At 47.3% G+C, this 18,675-nt stretch overlaps 1 protein-coding gene across 1 annotated transcript in view; it reads left to right on the plus strand.

Moving 5' to 3' along the window:
- Positions 1–18,675, plus strand: part of LOC130132195 (plexin-A1-like) — a 171,377-nt gene that overhangs the window by 63,756 nt on the left and 88,946 nt on the right. Inside the window, exons 4-6 of the mRNA XM_056301754.1 lie at positions 184–337; positions 1,796–1,895; positions 9,484–9,598. Coding sequence (XP_056157729.1) covers positions 184–337; positions 1,796–1,895; positions 9,484–9,598 — 369 coding nt within the window. The remainder of the gene's footprint in view (positions 1–183; positions 338–1,795; positions 1,896–9,483; positions 9,599–18,675) is intronic.

Genomic DNA, 18,675 nt, shown 5'->3' on the forward strand with positions numbered 1-18,675 from the left:
AGCGCACACATACATTGCCTCGCACACTCTCCTCCTACCTCGCACATACGTATTCACACCCACCTCCGTCCTCGTAACCCTTCCCTGCTCATTAACCTTCATGTCCTATCTTCTAACAAGCTGTGTAAACTGTGTCCTTTACTTGATCTTGTATCCTCTCAACCCCCCCCCCCCCTTCCCTAGCTGGTGCTCCAGGCTCGCAACGTGCCCGACCTGTCTGAAGGGGTCAACTGCTCCTTCGAGGACTACGTGGAGACGGAGGGACGCATCCAGGGCGGGCGCATTTACTGTTTCTCCCCCTCCGCCCGAGATGTCATCCCCATCACCAGGAACAAAGGTTCGGAGAGGGATGGAGGGATATCGGGTTTAGGGGGGCTGGGTTGGGCGGATGATGGATTAATTGGGAAGTATTCCCAGTCCAGCCCCACCCAGTGACTGTCTGTATAGTCTATGTATCGCCCGGGGTGATATGTGCTGGCCAGAAATACACAGGATTGTTACTGAATGGCGCCCTTAACGTGGCTGTTTCCAAATAACTTGTCGCCACCGGTAACACTTCGGCGCTCTAATTTCAAAAGCTTGACACACAACTCTGCATTTACTGTTTGAAAATAGCAGCGTTTTGAATTGCCATTATCAAGCATTATGGTCTTTTGCAAGCTGAAGGTGGTTATGCTTGTAACTTCCTTTTCAAAGCATCGATTCACCGTGTTTAAAAATATCCTTAATATACCATCGTCTCTTATGCATCCGTTTCATATCCAGTTCTGTCACAGCAAAAAGATGGGAAAAAAAACTATCTTGTGAGGTATATGCACCAAAGACTGTCAGGGAAGGCGCTTTTACTTGGTTTGTTAAAAGTGACATCTCAGTAGTTGTTCAGCTGCCCCTATTATGCCCCATTATGAGTCCTCATCAGCTCTGCCATGCAGACTCTGATTGGTACTGCTATTTTTGTTTGCGCCTCACGGCAGGGGCGACATGCGTGCTGTGCTGCCAGGCTGCAGCTTGTGCGTGTCTGTTGGGGTCCGAGACAAATATAAGACAATATAAGATAGAATGTCATTTAATTGAAGCTATTTCAGTGGTTTGAAATGGAAATACTTTCCCAATATGAGACTATAGGAATGCAAATGAGTAGAGAAAATAGAACTCGAAGTCTAGAAGCGAGGAAGTAGTACAAAATGAAGTTAAAAAAAAAAGAAAAAAAGTAAGCTGTGGGGCGTCCGGGTAGCGTAGCGGTCTATTCCGTTGCCTACCAACATGGGAATCGGTGGTTTGAATCCCCATGTTACCTCCAGCTTGGTGGGGCGTCCCTACGGACACAATTGTCCGTGTCTGCGGGTGGGAAGCCGGATGTGGGTATGTGTCCTGGTCGCTGCACTAGTGCCTCCTCTGGTCGGTCGGGGCGCCTGTTTGGGGGAGAGAGGGAACTGGAGGGAATAGCGTGATCCTCCCACACGCTGCGTCCCCATGGCGAAACTCCTCACTGTCAGGTGAAAAGAAGCGGCTGGCGACTCCACATGTATCAGAGGAGGCATGTGGTAGTCTGCAGCCCTCCCCGGATCTGCAGAGGGGGTGGAGCAGCGACCGGGACGCCTCGGAAGAGTGGGGTAAATTGGCCGGGTACAATTTGGGAGAAAATGGGGGTATCCCCCCCCCCAAAAAAAAGGTGAGCTGGTTTTTTTCCCCGACAATGGTTTATAAATTTCACGTTTGTTTTGCATTTGTCGTATTTTCAACAAAATGCGCGCTTTGATTTCAGGTGTGAATTTTGTGTGTCTGTGTGGCGCAGGTGACAAGAGAGTGGTGAAGCTCTATCTCAAGTCCAAGGAGACGGGCAAGAAGTTTGCCAGCGTCGACTTCGTGTTCTACAACTGCAGCGTTCACCAGTCGTAAGTGTCCAGACCAAGTCTTTGAAAAAACTCACTTGATGTCCCTTTACTCACTACTGCAAGATTTCTTAAAGCAAAATGGCTTTTTATTTATTATTTATTGGTTTATACATTTATTTATTGAACCCTTGCCGTTCTTTTCTATCGGGCAATGGTCTTGATCTCTCTGCTGTCCCCCTGGGTTGTTTCATATTACTGTCGCAAGAGATACTGTTGGGATATGAATATCCCCCCCCCACACACACACACATATATATATATATATATATACATACTATCCCACCCCCCTCTGACCTCCACATGAGGCTTGTGTTACTGTCGGAGTGAAAAATCGAATGTGCCTTGTATGAGAAACGATCGGGATGTGAGATGGTAATTCTAGTCTTACAATCATAACGCATTGTACACCCTAATGATACTCCAATGATTAATTCATTATACATGACAGTATGCAGTAATGCTTCCCCAACAGACCATACATTCATTTGTGTCTCTCCGCCACTTGGTAATGATAAATAGTTGAAGCTCCTCTTACGCACCCAGAAGCTGCATTTGGTGTTTATCTACATAGCTATACCAAAGCACCTTAATGTAATGGTGTGTGATAAAAGACCCCTTCATCGCTGATCTTTAATTGGCCTTTTTCACCGGCTCAATCTCGTCACGCTGCAAATGCCCTCAGCTATCGGCACAATCACTGTTTTACCTCCTTCTAATCCGCCTTCTGCCGAAAAGCTTAACCACCCATGGAGCCGCACCCCATGGGTCAGACTTACCACAAGCCCCGTGCACTTTGCTGAGGTGAGCGATGCCACCAACCCATGCTCCACCGTCCATACCCCCGCCACCCCCTCTCTTCATTCTATCCATGGTTTATCCTGGGTATGCTGAAGCGTCTGCCGGGGTATTAGCCCCAGGGCAGCAGATGGTTGGGAGGCCCCTGGGGTACCGCAGGGCTCAAACCTCGCTCCCCCTCTAGATGTTAGATGAGCCTCCTTTGAGCATTGTCCACGTACACATTCACATAGGCCTCTCTCCGCTCTGTCACTTACAGCTCGTTGAAGCCGTGAGTGTCCCGGACACCTAATCCGTTACCATGACCTCTACCCCAGCTCCCCCCCATCCCCATACACAAATCCCCCATTGCACCACTACTGATTAGCTCAGATGGTTATGGGTGTGGTGGCTTACAATGTCAACTCACAGTTAATTCAACTCCCACAAGGACCTCATGATGTGCACCCCAACCTCTGTGTCTTCTCCGATTTAGGATACATCTGATATGAGACGTATTATGGCTACAAATAGCTTAATCTGTAGCTACAAATGTCTAATCATAGACATGGTGTAAAACAGCCGTATAAATGGATACACGAAAATATTTTGTTGTTTTTAAATCTAGAGCATCCCTCCCGCTATAAATTAATCTTGGGGGTTACATTAGAGCTGAAGGAAGTTCAAGTAGGTCACCCATCTGAAGATATTACTCTGAACCGGGTGTGTCCCCTCCCTGGGTTGATCTAATACAGTTTCCGAGTGATGTAATGGACACATTTAATGAAGTTACGTTTTGGCTTGTTGCGCTGCAGCAACTCTCGAGACTTGACGGCGAAGGGAGATGCCGAGAAAAGAGTCACATTTGGAGCTGGCAGTCATTCCTGGGTACCCGTTGTGTTCCCCAGGCATCAGCGTGTGGTGTCTGATGAAATCCGTCTGGTAATGTCATTGGTATGATGACACAAGGCTCTGTTTCCAGACCGCCTGGACATTGTTTACAGAGATGAGTTCTGTTATAATGAGCTAAGAATCAAAGGGCTACAGGCTTTTTTTTTTGTGTGTGTGTTGGTGCAAGCACAATCAAACCACATAAATACACTAAAATGTTTACCTATATAAACTTAGCCACACCCAGTGGCGCCGTAAGTGGGTATAATGTTACGAAGATTCTAAGGGCGCCAGACTAGAGGGGGCGCCACAACGGTGCTCCAATTTTTTTTTTTATAAATGTATTTCTAGTTCTTCCCCCTTATCCCACCCGATTACCCAATGGCATATGGCCAGATCTTGTCAAAGACCTCTCTGATTCGCGATCCACAAGTAGTCCACAGGAAAGTGCCCACAGGTTCAATCTGAGCTATGGTGGCATCACGTTCCTTTTTGCTAAGAGCATTTTAGATGTAAATTTGTCAAACGAAGAAGCTGAGTCCCTCATTGGAGAAGCTGTTGATGAGGGGATTGTTGGGCAAGCTGGTAGCGTGGGATGAAGGCGGAGGAAGGGGTTTGATGTTTAGAGAAGTCAGGAAAATAATAAAACAATTATTTGATTCATTAAATAAATAAAGGGCGCTCAGTCATATCCCTGGCGGCACCCCTGGCCACCCCAAACAGCTACTGATGCTTCCCGAGTTTTTCCTCTTGTCAGTTTTTGCTTTCTCATGCTTTGCTGCCCGCCACAGTAGGGGCCTTTGTACCGCTAGCTCAACAGTAGCTTACTGGGACAAAAAGAAAAAGTCAACATTGACGCATCCCCTCGTAGAGGCCATTACTACACAGCCATCTCCTGCACAAAGACATCCCCAAATACCATCAGCCACCACCCCCAAACCGAAAACACACACACATACATACACACCCCTCTCCTCTTATTTACTCAACTGATTACGTTTGGGGGCCTTGCCTTTTAAAAATGCCATAAATTTGCATAGCGGTATTAATCTAATTAGAAATCCCACTGTTTCAGTTTAAGGGTTGTGGAGATTGAAATAGAAAATCACCCATGGCCATGATTGCTCCTTAATTAAATATTTTCACATGCTTTTTCTCATTCCAAAGCTTCCCATTTATTTAAGATCGGGTGGATAGTCTGGCAGTGAACCGGTGTTCAAATTTCTATGCAAGGTGATAGGAAGCACCTTTTCTCACTGGGGCTAATTTGGCCTATGCAATGACGAGGTCATTTGTTGTGTGACTGGTGGTGTTAATAAAGTAATGTAGCTCATGGATGAAGGTGGTATAAGTGTATTGAATTTAATCTCGACCCCCACTTGGAGGGAAATGTAGAGAGTGCGGCTTTTAGTATAGATGAACGTAAAGAGCCGTGGATGGATGGAGGGAAAGATGCAGTAAACGGAAATGCAGTTTGCCTGAGGTTTGAAAGCACCAACCTTGTGAAGCTAGAGCAAAACTTGTTTTGTTTTGTTTTTTTGTTTTTTTTTTTTAAATTTCCCCCCCCTTTTCTCCCCAATTGTATCCGGCCAATTACATCATTCTTCCACATCTTCCCAGTCACTCCTCCACCCCCTCTGCCGATCCGGGGAGGGCTGCAGACTACCACATGCCTCCTCCGATACATGTGGAGTTGCCAGCCGCTTCTTTTCACCTGACAGTGAGGAGTTTCGCCAGGGGGGACGTAGCGCGTGGGAGGATCACACTATTCCCCCCAGTTCCACCCTCCCCTCTGAACAGGTGCCCCAACCAACCAAAGGAGGTGCTAGTGCAGTGACCTGGACACATACCCACATCCGGCTTCCCACCTGGAGACACGGCCAATTGTGTCTGTAGGGACGCCCAACCAAGCTGGAGGTAACACGGGGATTCGAACCGGCGATTCCCGTGTTGGTAGGCAACGGAATAGATCGCTACGCTACCCGGACGCCCCCGAGCAGATCAGTGTTTAACAAAGGTTTTAACCATTCTCCTTTGTTCCGTTCACGGCCAGTTACAACACCACATGTGACCTTCCTGTTTGCATATTCACTGAGATTACCAGAGTGGACGGACATGAACAAATGTACACCTGCAGAACCAAATACAGCCCCGAGTTACTGTCTGGTCCTGGTCTAATACTCTTCTCCAGCCATCCTGGAAAACGTTGAAGACATCCAGCAATGACAGGATAGATTAATCCTGAGGACAGTTTAAATCATTCATCTCCACTTCTTCGAAATTAATCGGAGCCAATAAATAACTAATGTGGCAAGTGCAGGGGTTTTAAGCACACCCCTCAAAGAGGTGGGGATTTTACCTTGCGCTCCCAAATGAACCAGGAGAGAGGAGAAAATCACAGCCTATTGTGTAACAGATAAAAAAAAAACCCACAACTGCATCAAAGCTAGCATTGCTCGATTAGCATGTGAATGTAAGTGAATTAAATAAGCATCACCAGCGTCACCATACGGGGAGCGTGTCTGCAGCCTCCAAATGTCTTTGAGGGCTCCGGTAGAAAGGGGCGAGAGGGGAACGACTAGAGGGCCTGAATAAAAAAAAAAAAAAAGGAAAAAAAGCCACTTCTTTAAATAGAATTATCAAAGCACCCACCCCCCACCCCCCAAATCGTTTTGGGTGGGTGGTGGACCTCCTTGAAAGGTTTAACGTCAAGACTGAAAGAGAGCTTTGGAGATTCTGGGGGGTGGGGGGTGGGGGGGCATGGCGAGGTCCGTCGTTACTTCGAGGAACCAAAAGAAGCGTGCAGTAGGGGGTTGTCAGACGGGGCCTACAACTGGCCTTGGGTGGCTCACATGATCATTGATGTTTTGAAAGAAGTGTCTGCTCTTTTTTGTGTGTGTGTGTGTGTGTGTGTGTGTGTGTGTGTGTGTGTGTTTTTTCCTCTATGAGGGTGTTAATAATAAAAAGCATTGGAAGTGGGGGGTGGTCGCATGCTGATATTCCGCTTGTTATATCTGTCACTGGTACCCTAACAAGGTTGATTTGACATGAATAAAAGATAAAAGTGAGATAAAGGAAGGGATTATGCAGGATTTGTGACAGATGTGTACATTTGACCAGTGTTTGGTTTTGGTTTGGAATTGTACTACCGGTTGTCTGATACCGGCAACCTGCTGCGTTAAGTTGGCGCCCCCAAAGAGTCTTTGTAATTGTAGCGCTGATTGTCATTTATAATGAATTCTAACAAGCCGCGTGGCCGACTCGCCCCGGGTTTGTTTTGTTTTACAGAAATAATATATTTGGTTGATTTGTTCCGCTCAGAAATGCCTCTCGTTCCCGTATGTTTCCAGTGGTTTGAAAACAACATACTCCAGCCAAAAGCCCCTACTCTTCTTCATGTGGCCGTGCACATTATGCTAACCTAGCCTCGCGTAGCCTAATCACTTTACCTCCATTTGTGGTAAACATTTACAAATCTCCCACTTGCTCTTCTATGGGATTAAGAGGCCTGTTATTTCCTAAGCCACCCATCCCTCATTCTAAATGGGCAGCTTCTCTCAGCACAATGCTAAATTGGTCAATTAAAGCGGCGGTGGGATTGAATTAAGCTCCAGCCTCTGATCTCGCTCGAAAGGAGGGGTCTTGGCTGGAAACGATCGCTTAAAGAGCACACCTATTAAACAAGCAGGCCTAATTGATCCAAATGAAGCCATGTCGGATTTGATGGATTCACACGTGGGCCCCATCTCAGAGCTGAAGAGTTAAAGGCCTCATTTTTCATGCGGATAAGGCGAAGGGTAGTTTCCATTTTAGATGGGCTGAAGCGTACTCGTAGGCTCGTTGGAAGCTTGCTGATATCGATTCGGACAGATGCGTGAATTTATTCCTGCCAAATGTTGAATACAAATCAGTTGGCGTGCTGAGCATCTCTCCGCACACTGTCATTGTTCTGGCTCTGGACCGCTTTGTCTGCATGAAGTGGAAAAGCGGGATTTATAATTCTTTTTTTAATGAAGATGTGCTCACATAAACAATAAAATCAGAAATGACAATTAAAAGACCTAGAGATGATTTTTTTTTCTTCAACACGAAGCGAGTAATAATCCTTCTCATGAAACGATCATTTCGTTCATAACTAATAATGGCGATATTGGATATGGTGGGACATGTCATGTGAGCAGCTGTGTCTCATTTGACAAACCCCATGGCAAGTGAGAGGGCCAGCGACCAAGGAAAAACTGCTTGAAGCAAACACATTTTCTGTACACACACACGCACACATGCACACACACACACACACACATACACAGACACAAGCACACACACACACACACACACACACACACACACACACACACACACACAAGCACATAGAAAAAGTCCGTCTCCCCCATGTCTTTCTTTCTTTGGCTTACTCTCTCCCATGATACCCAGTGTCTCTCCCAGGGAAATCCACCTGCTTTTGATCCCCCCGCCCCCCCCCTCTTCACCCCTCTCCGTCTCGCCCCGTCTCTCAGCACCTCGCCTCAGTTTGGGCCTGACGCAGGTGAAATTAAAATGGCTGGTCTCTCTCAGCCCCACGGATAAAAGAGCGCTTTAGACAAAGGACAGGGCAGAGCCTTTTAAAACCAGACAGCAGGTAATGAAAGGAGATGGATGGAGTGAGAGAGGGAGGGAATTAAAGACTCTCGGGGTGAATGGATGGATAGAAGCTCAACAGCGGAGGTATAGAACTTGGGAATGAGGGGAAATCTATGCAGAGAGCCGGCTGATTGTGAGTGTGGCCATTGAGTGTGTGGAGGCCGGCGGAGGACAGACTCCGGAGTGGAGGGTGATGAATACAGGGAGTGAAAGAGGTTAAAGTAGCTGACAGATGGGATGGAGTACTGCCGGATGAAAAGTTAGAGAGGGTAAATAGGGAATAACGGACACACAGCAGAAAGACTGCATTCGGGGGCAAATAATAAACCCAGCACAACACAGAAGACATCATATGATGACTAGGAAAAGACATTAAGAGAGAAAGTGAATGGAGCATAGTTTCCAGAGGGGAGTGATGATGATGATGATGTACCAAAGGGTAGATATGTTTTACTTTTCTATACCATCTCTAACTTTTCTATATCCTATTTATTTCTTTCCTTCTTTTCCATCAAATGCTGTTTAAGATATAATGTTGTCCTGGGTAAGCATGGCGGTGTATTCCATTGCCTACCAACACGGGGATCGCCAGTTCGAATCCCCATGTTACCCCCGGCTTGGTCGGGCGTCCCTACAGACACAATTGGCCATGTCTGCGGGTGGGGAGCCGGATGTGGGTATGTGTCCTGGTCGCTGCACTAGCGCCTCCTCTGGTCGGTAGGTGTGCCTGTTCAGGGGGGAGGGGGAACTGGGGGGAATAGCATGATCCTCCCACGTGCCACGTCCCCCTGGTGAAACTCCTCGCTGTCAGGTGAAAAGAAGTGGCTGGCGACTCCACACGTATCGGCGGAGGCATGTGGCAGTCTGCAGCCCTCCCCGGATCGGCAGAGGGGGGTGGAGCAGCGACCGGGACGGCTCGGAAGAGTGGGGTAATAGGCCAAGTACAATTGGGGAGCAAAGGGGGGGCTGTAATATTGTCTCTCTTAAGAGACCAATAAGACCCTGGACACAAAATAAATTCACACAGAGAAAGTACAATGAAAGTTTGTCAGTCAACAGTCAATCTGTCAGTGACACAGACACCATGAACCCTCACCAGATGCACTGCGTGTCAGATCATCTATTACATTTTATGACCGATGTTCAAAGCCGCTCGAGCGTTTGGTCTTTTAAAACAATGCAGCGGCGGGCCATGTCTCCTACGTCTTTGCTGATGCTTTCGTCACTGTATAGGAACTCGAACCTAATCACTGTACTGCCATGCCTGCCCCCTCTCTTTCAGCTGCCTGTCCTGTGTGAACGGTTCGTTCCCTTGCCACTGGTGTAAATACCGCCACATGTGTACCCAGAATGCCAATGACTGCTCTTTCCAGGAGGGACGCGTCAACATCTCTGAGGTGAGTGTCCAAACCCCTTCTGGTTGGTTCCCTTCTACGCGTCTGCCCTTTCCCCCTCTCTACCGGCCGCCTTGAATCTAGAGTCCTTCGCTGAGCAATGCTTAGATCGGGTGACCTTTAATATTTGTATATTTTTGGCTGGCGTGTTAACTCTTGGGCATACCCATACGCAGGCGGTACGTGTACGAAAAAAGAACAGTGATTCACTCTCTCACACACCATTTCACCCCCACTCCTCGCTCCTTCTCCGGCTTTTGACAAAGAATATCCTTCTATCAACTTTCTGTGTCTGGTGTCTTGATGTGTGACTCTTCAGGGCAGCACGGCGACCCAGTGGTTAGCACCGTTGCCTCACAGCAGGAAGGTCCTGGTTCGAACCCCAGGCTGTCCCAGGTCCTGTATGTGTGGAGTTTGCATGTTCTCCCCGTGTCTGCGTGGTGGGTTTCCCCCGGGTGCTCCGGTTTCCCCCCACCATCAAAAAGACATGCATGTTAGGGTTAATACTCCTGTCCGTGCCCCTGAGCAAGGCAATGGAAAGAAGAACTGGAGTTGGTCCCCGGGTGCTGCAGCTGCCCACTGCTGCTATCACAATAAGATGGCTTAAATGCAGACAACAAATTCATTTTAAGAATACAATTCGTTGTAAGAATACAATGACAAAATAAAGTGGCTTTCTTTCGTCTTGAAGAACATCTTGTGTACCGTGCTGTTGTACTCTTGTCCTGGTCCCTACTGCCATCAGCAGGGCTGGATGAATGGCTGGCTATGGAACCACCGCCTTGTTTCAACACAGCCAAATGCTACATTAGCATAAAAGCTAATATCAATTTCGCCAAGCGGCAGCTGCAGGGAGTGACGCGTGAGGCATAACAAGTGGGATTTTGTGTGTTTGTCTATTGCCAGAGTATATATATATATGCAAGTGGGTGCGTACACATGGAGAAAAAAACATCTCATAATAAGAAAAAAAAACAAAACAAAAAAGAGTCATAGTTATTGGAACAAACACACATGCTCAAATACCTTTTCAAGGGGTTTATGATTGGATGAAAATCCACCGCTCTGCCTGATTGACAGTCGTGTTTTTGCTTGACCACACACATACACACAACGCACACACACACAAGCATATTCAAAGGCGCACTTAATTCTCCTAGTTCTCATTATGTTTGTGGTCCAGCTGCGTCTGTTATCTCTATGCTGATTAGAGCCCCTGGTTGGCCAGCCTGAGTCACAGGTCCTTGTTAATTGGTCAGCCTTTATCCAATTACCCTCCTCTTATCTCGTCCCTCAACTCTGGTTGTGGGGAGGCTCGGAGCCCCGGAGCTGTAGCGCTAGCACGCTGACCATAGCCACCAAGCTTGTTCAAAAGATCTCGGGGCCCCAGATTTTATGCCTCAGAGAGCTAATGCTAGCGGATTAACACTCCCATTTGCAAGACATTGGGAAAGCAGCGGCTAGCCCACACTGAGCCAGGAAGGGCTCGAGGGGAAGCGGATGCATAAACAGGAGAGGCCTGTGGTGATGGAGAGACAGAAGGAGAGTGACAGATGTAGAGAAAGAGAAGGGTGAGAGAAAAGGGAAAGGAGGAAGGGGAAATGAAGAGTGTGATTAAACGTACAATAAGAGGTTGGCACTGGCAGTAGGAGGTGTCCTGTAAAGAGGGTGTTTAAAGCGCAGTTTCAGACATAAAGCTTTTGATTTAGAATTGCTTTGAATACAAAACAATGGCCATGTGTTTCCCCGTGTTTAATTAGTTCAGATTACTGGACATGGTGGATGCACAATATATTCCTGAGATTTCAGGATAATCTCATGTGTGGACACAAAATTGTGGGGGTATTATGAATAAAACTTTCAAACCGTTTACTTAGAACAGCGCTTCTCAAAGTCAGTCCGGAGCCAGGCCACACCTCGTGTTATGAATACAGGACATTATGAAGTGTAGACTTTCTATGTTGTGTGTTGTCGCTGCCGAGTTCGGGTGTTAAAGTTAGACGGGAGAATTTGCTTTGGGAGTGGTGTGAAGCTCATATTGCACTTACAGTAACATAATGAGTGTAGTTGTCGTCAACTGTACATCCTCACTTCACCGGGTTCACTGTCTCCCTTCTGCTCTGCCCCGTGTGTGTGTGTGTGTGTGTGTGTGTGTGTGTGTGTGTGTGTGTGTGTGTGTGAGTGTGCTGAGCCCCACCCTTGCTGAAACACGGAGAGGAGAGGAGAGAAACTAGCATGACCATAAATGGCAGTAATGAGTAGCCTGCCGGTACGTGAGTTGTTAAGGGTTACAGCCAATCAGAGGCGGAGTCGGGCGGGTCTTGGCAGAACATTATAAAAGTAATAATTTAGAACAAAAGTTATAAGTGAGTTGATTAAATGCTATTTTGTTGTCGCCAGTTGTTCAGGACATCTGACCTTGAATTAAAATCAAATGCGGTGGGCGTCCGGGTGGCGTGGCGGTGTATTCTGTTGCCTACCAACACAGGGATCGCCGGTTCAAATCCCCATGTTACCTCCGGCTTGGTCGGGCGTCCCTACAGACACAATTGGCCGTGTCTGTGGGTGGGAAGCCGGATATGGGTATGTGTCCTGGTCGCTGCACTAGCGCCTCCCCTGGTCGGCCCGGGCACCTGTTCAGGGGGGAGAGGGAACCTGGGGAATAGCGTGATCCTCCCACGCGCTACGTCCCCCTGGTGTAACTCCTCACTGTCAGGTGAAAAGAAGAGGCTGGCGGCTCCACATGTATCGGAGGAGGCATGTGGTAGTCTGCAGCCCTCCTCGGATCGGCAGAGGGGGTGGAGCAGAGACCGGGACGGCTCGGAAGAGTGGGGTAATTGGTCAGATACAACTGGGGAGAAAAAGGGGTTGAAAAGTAAAAAATAAAGTGCTTCTAAATCTGATAAGCTTTGCGATTCAGAAAGAAACAAGGGTCAGCTTGAAAGTTATGTTGTTGAGTATTTTTTTGCATTTTAATCCCAGCACACACACACACACACACACACACTATAATCCATATATATATATACATACATATACATATGTATATGTATATTATATATAATTATTATATATCATATATATAATTATTATATATCATATATAATTATTATATATATATATATATATATATATATATAAAATCTGATGTCTTTTTCATGCTCAAAAGTGTAAACATGAGAACGTTATGAGAACACGGGTGCACAAACACACACACAAACTGTGATCATTCATCACCCATCTTTTAGCTGCATGGCCATTAGTTGTGCTGAATGTGCTCTCGATTCCTCAAAAAGTACAACTCTTCCTGTAGGCTAGATTTATCCCTCCTCGCCTCTCCTCTCTTCTCCCCTCCTCTCCTCTCCTCTCCTCTCCTCTCCTCTCCTCTCCTCTCCTCTCCTCTCCTCTCCTCGTCCCATCTCTGTCTTTTCTAACCCTTTCACCCCATCAGTCATGCCTTTGATGTTTGCGCGTCTGTGTGTGTGTGTGTGTGTGTGTGTGTCTGTGTAAGAGAAGCAGCCTGTGGTGTATTTTGTTGGGGAAGGGGGGGAATGGCTGACTTCCTCTTCCTATGGACCATTTGTTAGTGTGTTTTCTGGTATTGTGGGAATGACTTAGGCTGCACTCAGAACATGAAGAGTGTGTGTTCACACGTGTGTGTGTTTTGGGCTTCTTTTTAGATCTAAAATTGTCTGTCTTTGCGATGCCATAACTCAGTCTTTAATTGAAACGGCAGTCAAAATAACTACGCCCCGTCCTCCTGCCTTGGAGTGGCCCTCTGACTCGGCTCTTAGCCTCTCCTCTCCGTGCAGCCGAACGCTGTTGCCGGGATGGGAACGGGCCCGTATCCACACTGATGGAAGGCCAGATACACGTTCTCATATGTAGTTAGAGGTGATTAGGTGATTAGAGGTGATGTCTGACTGGATGCTGTTTGGGTTTTTCAATTTATTTTGCTTCGTTATTCATCCATCCGCCCATCCGTTATCCCAACCGCAAGGCAAAAATGGAAGTTTGAAAGGTTAGATGCTCGCTGTCAGCTGCTGTGAACCTACTGACACACCTACGTAAAAAAAACAACCCGCGGGAGATGAGGAACGAGGAATACAAGCGGCCCTAGACCGGCCCCTATTTTCAAAGCCACATTTTCACCCATCCTCCTCACAGTGTTGTCTTTCTCTCCCTCTCCCCCTCTCTTCCCCTTCCTTCCTTTCTCTGCCCTTCCCTTTCCTTCCCCTCATGTGTCTCTTCCTCCATGTATGTCACTGTCTCTCACGCCCTCCCAATTTCTCTTCTTCGTGTTTCTGTCTCTCAAGCTCCTCCGCTGCCATCTCCTTTAGCATCTGACTCTCAAGTTGCCATGACAACTAAGAACACTGGTGTGTTGCCAACAAGTCCTTTCTTCCTCGTTGGCTCACAAGGGCTTAGCCGCCACTGTCTTGCCCATCTGTAACCGGCTCAACCAGTGGCATTGTCTGAAATGAGTTCTTCTTTGTGGTCCTGGGAAAATAGGCAAGTCGGGGTGGGGTGGGGTGGGGGTAAACCAGAAGTAGAAAGTCTAATGTTTATGCAAACACCATAGTTTGCACCAGAGACAGAGAAAGGGGGAGAAACAGAGGAGAGAAAGGGTTGAGGAGAAGAAGAAAGAGCGAGGGAGGCGATAAGCATGGAAGGAACATAATGAGCGACATTTCCAAATCAAACATGCATAGATCAGCGATGCCTCCAACGGCAGGGCAAACAAACATGTCGCATCGGGCGCCACCAGGCAGGAAATTGCGGGAAGAGCAACAGTTTCTTTGCTAAAAGGAGACGAGGATAAGGGCGGAAAGCTTTAGAAAAAAAAATGCGGGAAGAGAAGAAGGGAGGTAGGGAACGGTAAAGGGCAGGTCCTGATGCTTTGTAAGCCCTAACTTCAAATACGGGGCTCCTCAAGCCTTTTCCTGTCTTTCTCTCCTTCCTGGTAGGTGGAGGAACTGACTCACCTCGCCCTCTTCCCTCGTCTTTGCTCACTTCCCTCTTCGGTTTTACACTCTTCCAAACGCCACGAGAGAGAAAAAAAAAGTGTTGTTCCCAGCCCGAGACTTGATGAGCACTCTAGGATGTCTGGGTGGTTGGGCTATGTTAAGATGTGCTTACACATTTGTTTTGCTGCGGAGCGAGGCATAAATTCACCCCGGCAATAAAGGCCGTGTTTCACTTGATTGAGATTTGTGGGTCTGCTTCTTTTTTCACATGCCTTGCCTATATTCTCTCTCTCTCTCTCTCTCTCTCTCTCTCTCTCTCTCTCTCTCTCTCTCTCTGTATCTGTATCTGTATAACGCCACTTCCCTGTCTGTCTCAGCCTCTCTGCATTCAGGTATATTTTGCATGTCTGCGGGCCGTGCAACGTCGTGACTCGAGTGATAAATTTCCCCCTCCTGATAAATTCTGCACCCCCTTTCCTTCTCCCTCCCTCTCTCTTAAATGGTGTCAACTCCCTCCTCCTCCTCCTCCTCCCTTTCCTCTTTTCCTAGGTTTCTACCAGTGATTACTTGTTGTCTGAGGCCGCATTTCGTTTTGAACGTAGCAACTAGGGCTGCCCGATATTGGGAAAAGACTCGCGTTGCCGTATTGATTTTGTGCGATTATATATTGCAGCGTGAAAGATATACAGGCGTTTTCACCAGGTGACTTGAACAGCCCCGTTTGGAAAAAATTAATCATACCGGAATGATTGGGGTGATTTGGTAGGGGAATGCGTCTGCATAGAAAATAAAAGTAATAACAAAACTAGAAGAGTGCACTCGTGCAGATCTCCGTTAGGCGAGTCTCCCCGCCTCTGGCCCGGGTGCCGAGCAAAACCCGGGAGAGGTTCAGCAGCCAACTGTGTCGTCAAACACTTCTTACATTGCAGATTAAACAAGAGGTCCTTGATCATACAGTCGTCACCGTACATCAGAATTACTAGACTGACAGGCCCAGTAGCACGTGAGATTAGTAGTGGACAGACACACACACACACCTGTATTACAAAACACAATCCTCTCCAGGCTACCGCTTGTAGAGATTTTGGTTTTTAATATTAATATGCGGCCATCTGAGTCTGATCCTACCGTGAGAGCTGAAAACTTGTGTGTGCACCCGCCCGGCGCACAGCAGGCGGAGAAGGATCAACAAGCGGACAAACACGCATCCTGATACGGGGTGGAAATAAACGCTCCACAATATGCGCTGTCCAAAATCCACAATATGTGGTCTGCACTACACCACAATATAGATAATGAACGAGAGAAGAAAAACAAAAGGAGCACCTGGTCTTGAAGATGATTTTAAGTTTTAGAACTGATGTTGCTTTTCTTTTTGCAACCAAATCTTCCTTTTCGGTGTTTCTCTCCTGGTCCTTGCTCGGTTTCGGGGTTGTGGTCGACGACTAGCCGGGCCTACTTGGCTGTTTGATAAACTGATCAAGAGTGACTGTGATTGGTGGTTCGCTGTGCGTGCAGAGCCTGCAGGTTACTCAGTAGCAACAAACTCCGCATATCCAAGAACCCTTAAATCACAGTAAATCATATCAGACAGACTTCTCTTGTAGATGAGTCATGGAAAATGACAACCATGCCAGTTTTTCTTCCGTATCAAGCAGCAAAAATCTGAGGTGTTTGAGTTAATTTGCCTTACTGCATCGCATGTCCTGCGATGGGACTGTTGTGCATGTGCACACCGAGGAGATGATGCTGAAACGACATATCACGCAGCCCTAGTAGCAACCTTTTGGATGCTGGATGCATGCACACATACACAAAGAAAAGAACACCCGTGCGTGCTTGCATGTGTTCTCATGCTCGCGTTGAGGTATTTTACATTTTCTCATTTAGCACATGCTTTTATTGAAATTACAAGCGTGTCAGCAAAGTCAGATATATGTTCCTGTATCAGCCTGCAGGCATCAAAACGCTGCATAGTGATCACATCATATCAGAGAATGCACATCATGTCCATTTCAGGTAGTGTAAGTGTGCAACAGGTAGCTCACCCATAGTGACATGAATAGTGGGGGGATTCACAACGCAAATGACCTGGACAATGCCTCAAGTCAGCATCACAGTCATGGCCAGGGCCATCCAAGGATGAAGGTGGCCCTGGAAGAGAGAAGTCATCGGGGCGAGAGACGACTTATTGGCAGGTTGAAATTCAAGTGCACAGTGCCGTTGTGGATTCTTGGCAGTGGTTGGGTGGTTGCATAGGCTGGAAGGCCAGCGAGAAGTGCACTGCGATAGTTTAAAACAAGTAGGGCCTGAAGCATGACCTTCTCTCTCTCTGTGTTTCTCTCTGGCCTGTTTCCCATTAGGACAGGCTCCATATAGGCTGCGCTCACAGCCAAGCATAAGAATACACACATCCACATTCCCAAACATTCCTTACTTCCTTCAACATACGCACACAAATAAAAATAAATGTGTGTGTGTGTGTGTGTGTGGTGTGTGTGTGTGTGTGTGTGTGTGTGTGTGTGTAAGCAAGCAAATATGCTTGCACAAAAAACAAGCTCTCTGGCTTTCTTTTTGTCTCGCTGTTTCTCTTACTTACACACACACACACAGAACACACACACACACACACATACACTCTGTGTGGCTGGCAGGGTTATTTGTGATGGAGGTGTGAAGGCCCCGGACCGTGACATTCTGGCACTCTGTGTTTACCCTGGCCGGTACCCAGGCAACCAATAGAAAACACACACACACACACACACACACACACACACACACACACACACACACACACACACACACACACACACACACTCTTGAGTAGAGAATACCAGAGATTGCAGACCAAAGCCACGGTGTTTGAGGGGCTCATGGGGTGTGTATTTGTGCGTTCATGTGTGTATGTGAAAGCACTCTCTGTGTGCGTGGCTGTCACTGGTTATCAGGACAAAGCACAGCCCGAGCCAGGTTTGGGGGAGGGGGGAGGGGGGGTCTCTCTTCAGCTCACTCTGTTTTTTGCTTAGGATCGTCTCTTCTCCTCCAGTAATTTACAATACCTGCTTTTTATGCTGCCTCCATTCTCTCGCTCTCTCGTTCTGTCTTGCTCTCGCATCTCTGTTCTCTCGCTCTCGCTCTCTGTTCTCTCGCTCTCTCTCTCTGTTCTCTCGCTCTCTCGTTCTGTTCTCGCTCTCTCTCTCTGTTCTCTCGCTCTCTCTCTCCGTTCTCTCTCTCTCTCTCTCTCTCTCTCTCTCTCTCTCTCTCTCTCTCTCTCTCTCTCTCTCTCTCTCCTCTCTCATGTTCTTATGCCATTGGTCACTCTTGGTCAACATTTTGTCCCCGTCCATCTTTGTTCATACCTTTTCTGTCTTCCTCTCTTTTTCCCCCCTCGTCTTTTTTCCTTCTTTCCATCTTTTCTTTCATCCTCGTCTCCATCATCCTCATCTCTCTGTGTTTCATCTCAGCTCTACGGTATAGCCATCAGAAAGAACGGGTTGCTGATCAGTCTATTAGGAGTTTCCTCTCCAGAACAGTCTTTCTAGACTCGGGAAGGATCGTCGTCGTTGCCTGCTGCGACACCACATACATCCCAGGGGTATCTTCATCCGTCCTCCTCTCTTCATCCTCCTCACTCCCTTTTTGATCTCATATCGGTCTGCATTGACTTCTGGTTCACTGTCTCCCCTCAGCTGCTGAATTCATATGCTCATTTTTCTGTCATCATCTCATCTTTGTGGCTTTTTGCATTTTTCCCTCCACTGTCCTTCCTTTCTGTATTCGGGAAGGTATGCCTCCTTCCCCCTCTTTTTCCCCTCTTTCTTCCTTGGTATACCATGTAACACGCACACACACACACACCCCTGTGTTTTTGCATTTCATCAAGGGGCGATATGCCCGGCCCACCTTTTAATAAATATAAACCATGTCAGGAAGAGGGAAGACGAGTTGAGAGGGAAAATGAGTTGGTGTTAGGGTGGTTGTGGGTAGACGGGGTGTAACCCCTACTCTCTCTCTCTCTCTCTCTCTCTCTCTCTCTCTCTCTCTCTCTCTCTCTCTCTCTCTCTCTCTCTTTTGGGAGATTTTCCTTGGTTGAGGACAACTAAAGGCAGACTG

The sequence above is a fragment of the Lampris incognitus genome, chromosome 2, assembly GCF_029633865.1.
Source record: "Lampris incognitus isolate fLamInc1 chromosome 2, fLamInc1.hap2, whole genome shotgun sequence".
Taxonomy (NCBI): Eukaryota; Metazoa; Chordata; class Actinopteri; order Lampriformes; family Lampridae; genus Lampris; species Lampris incognitus.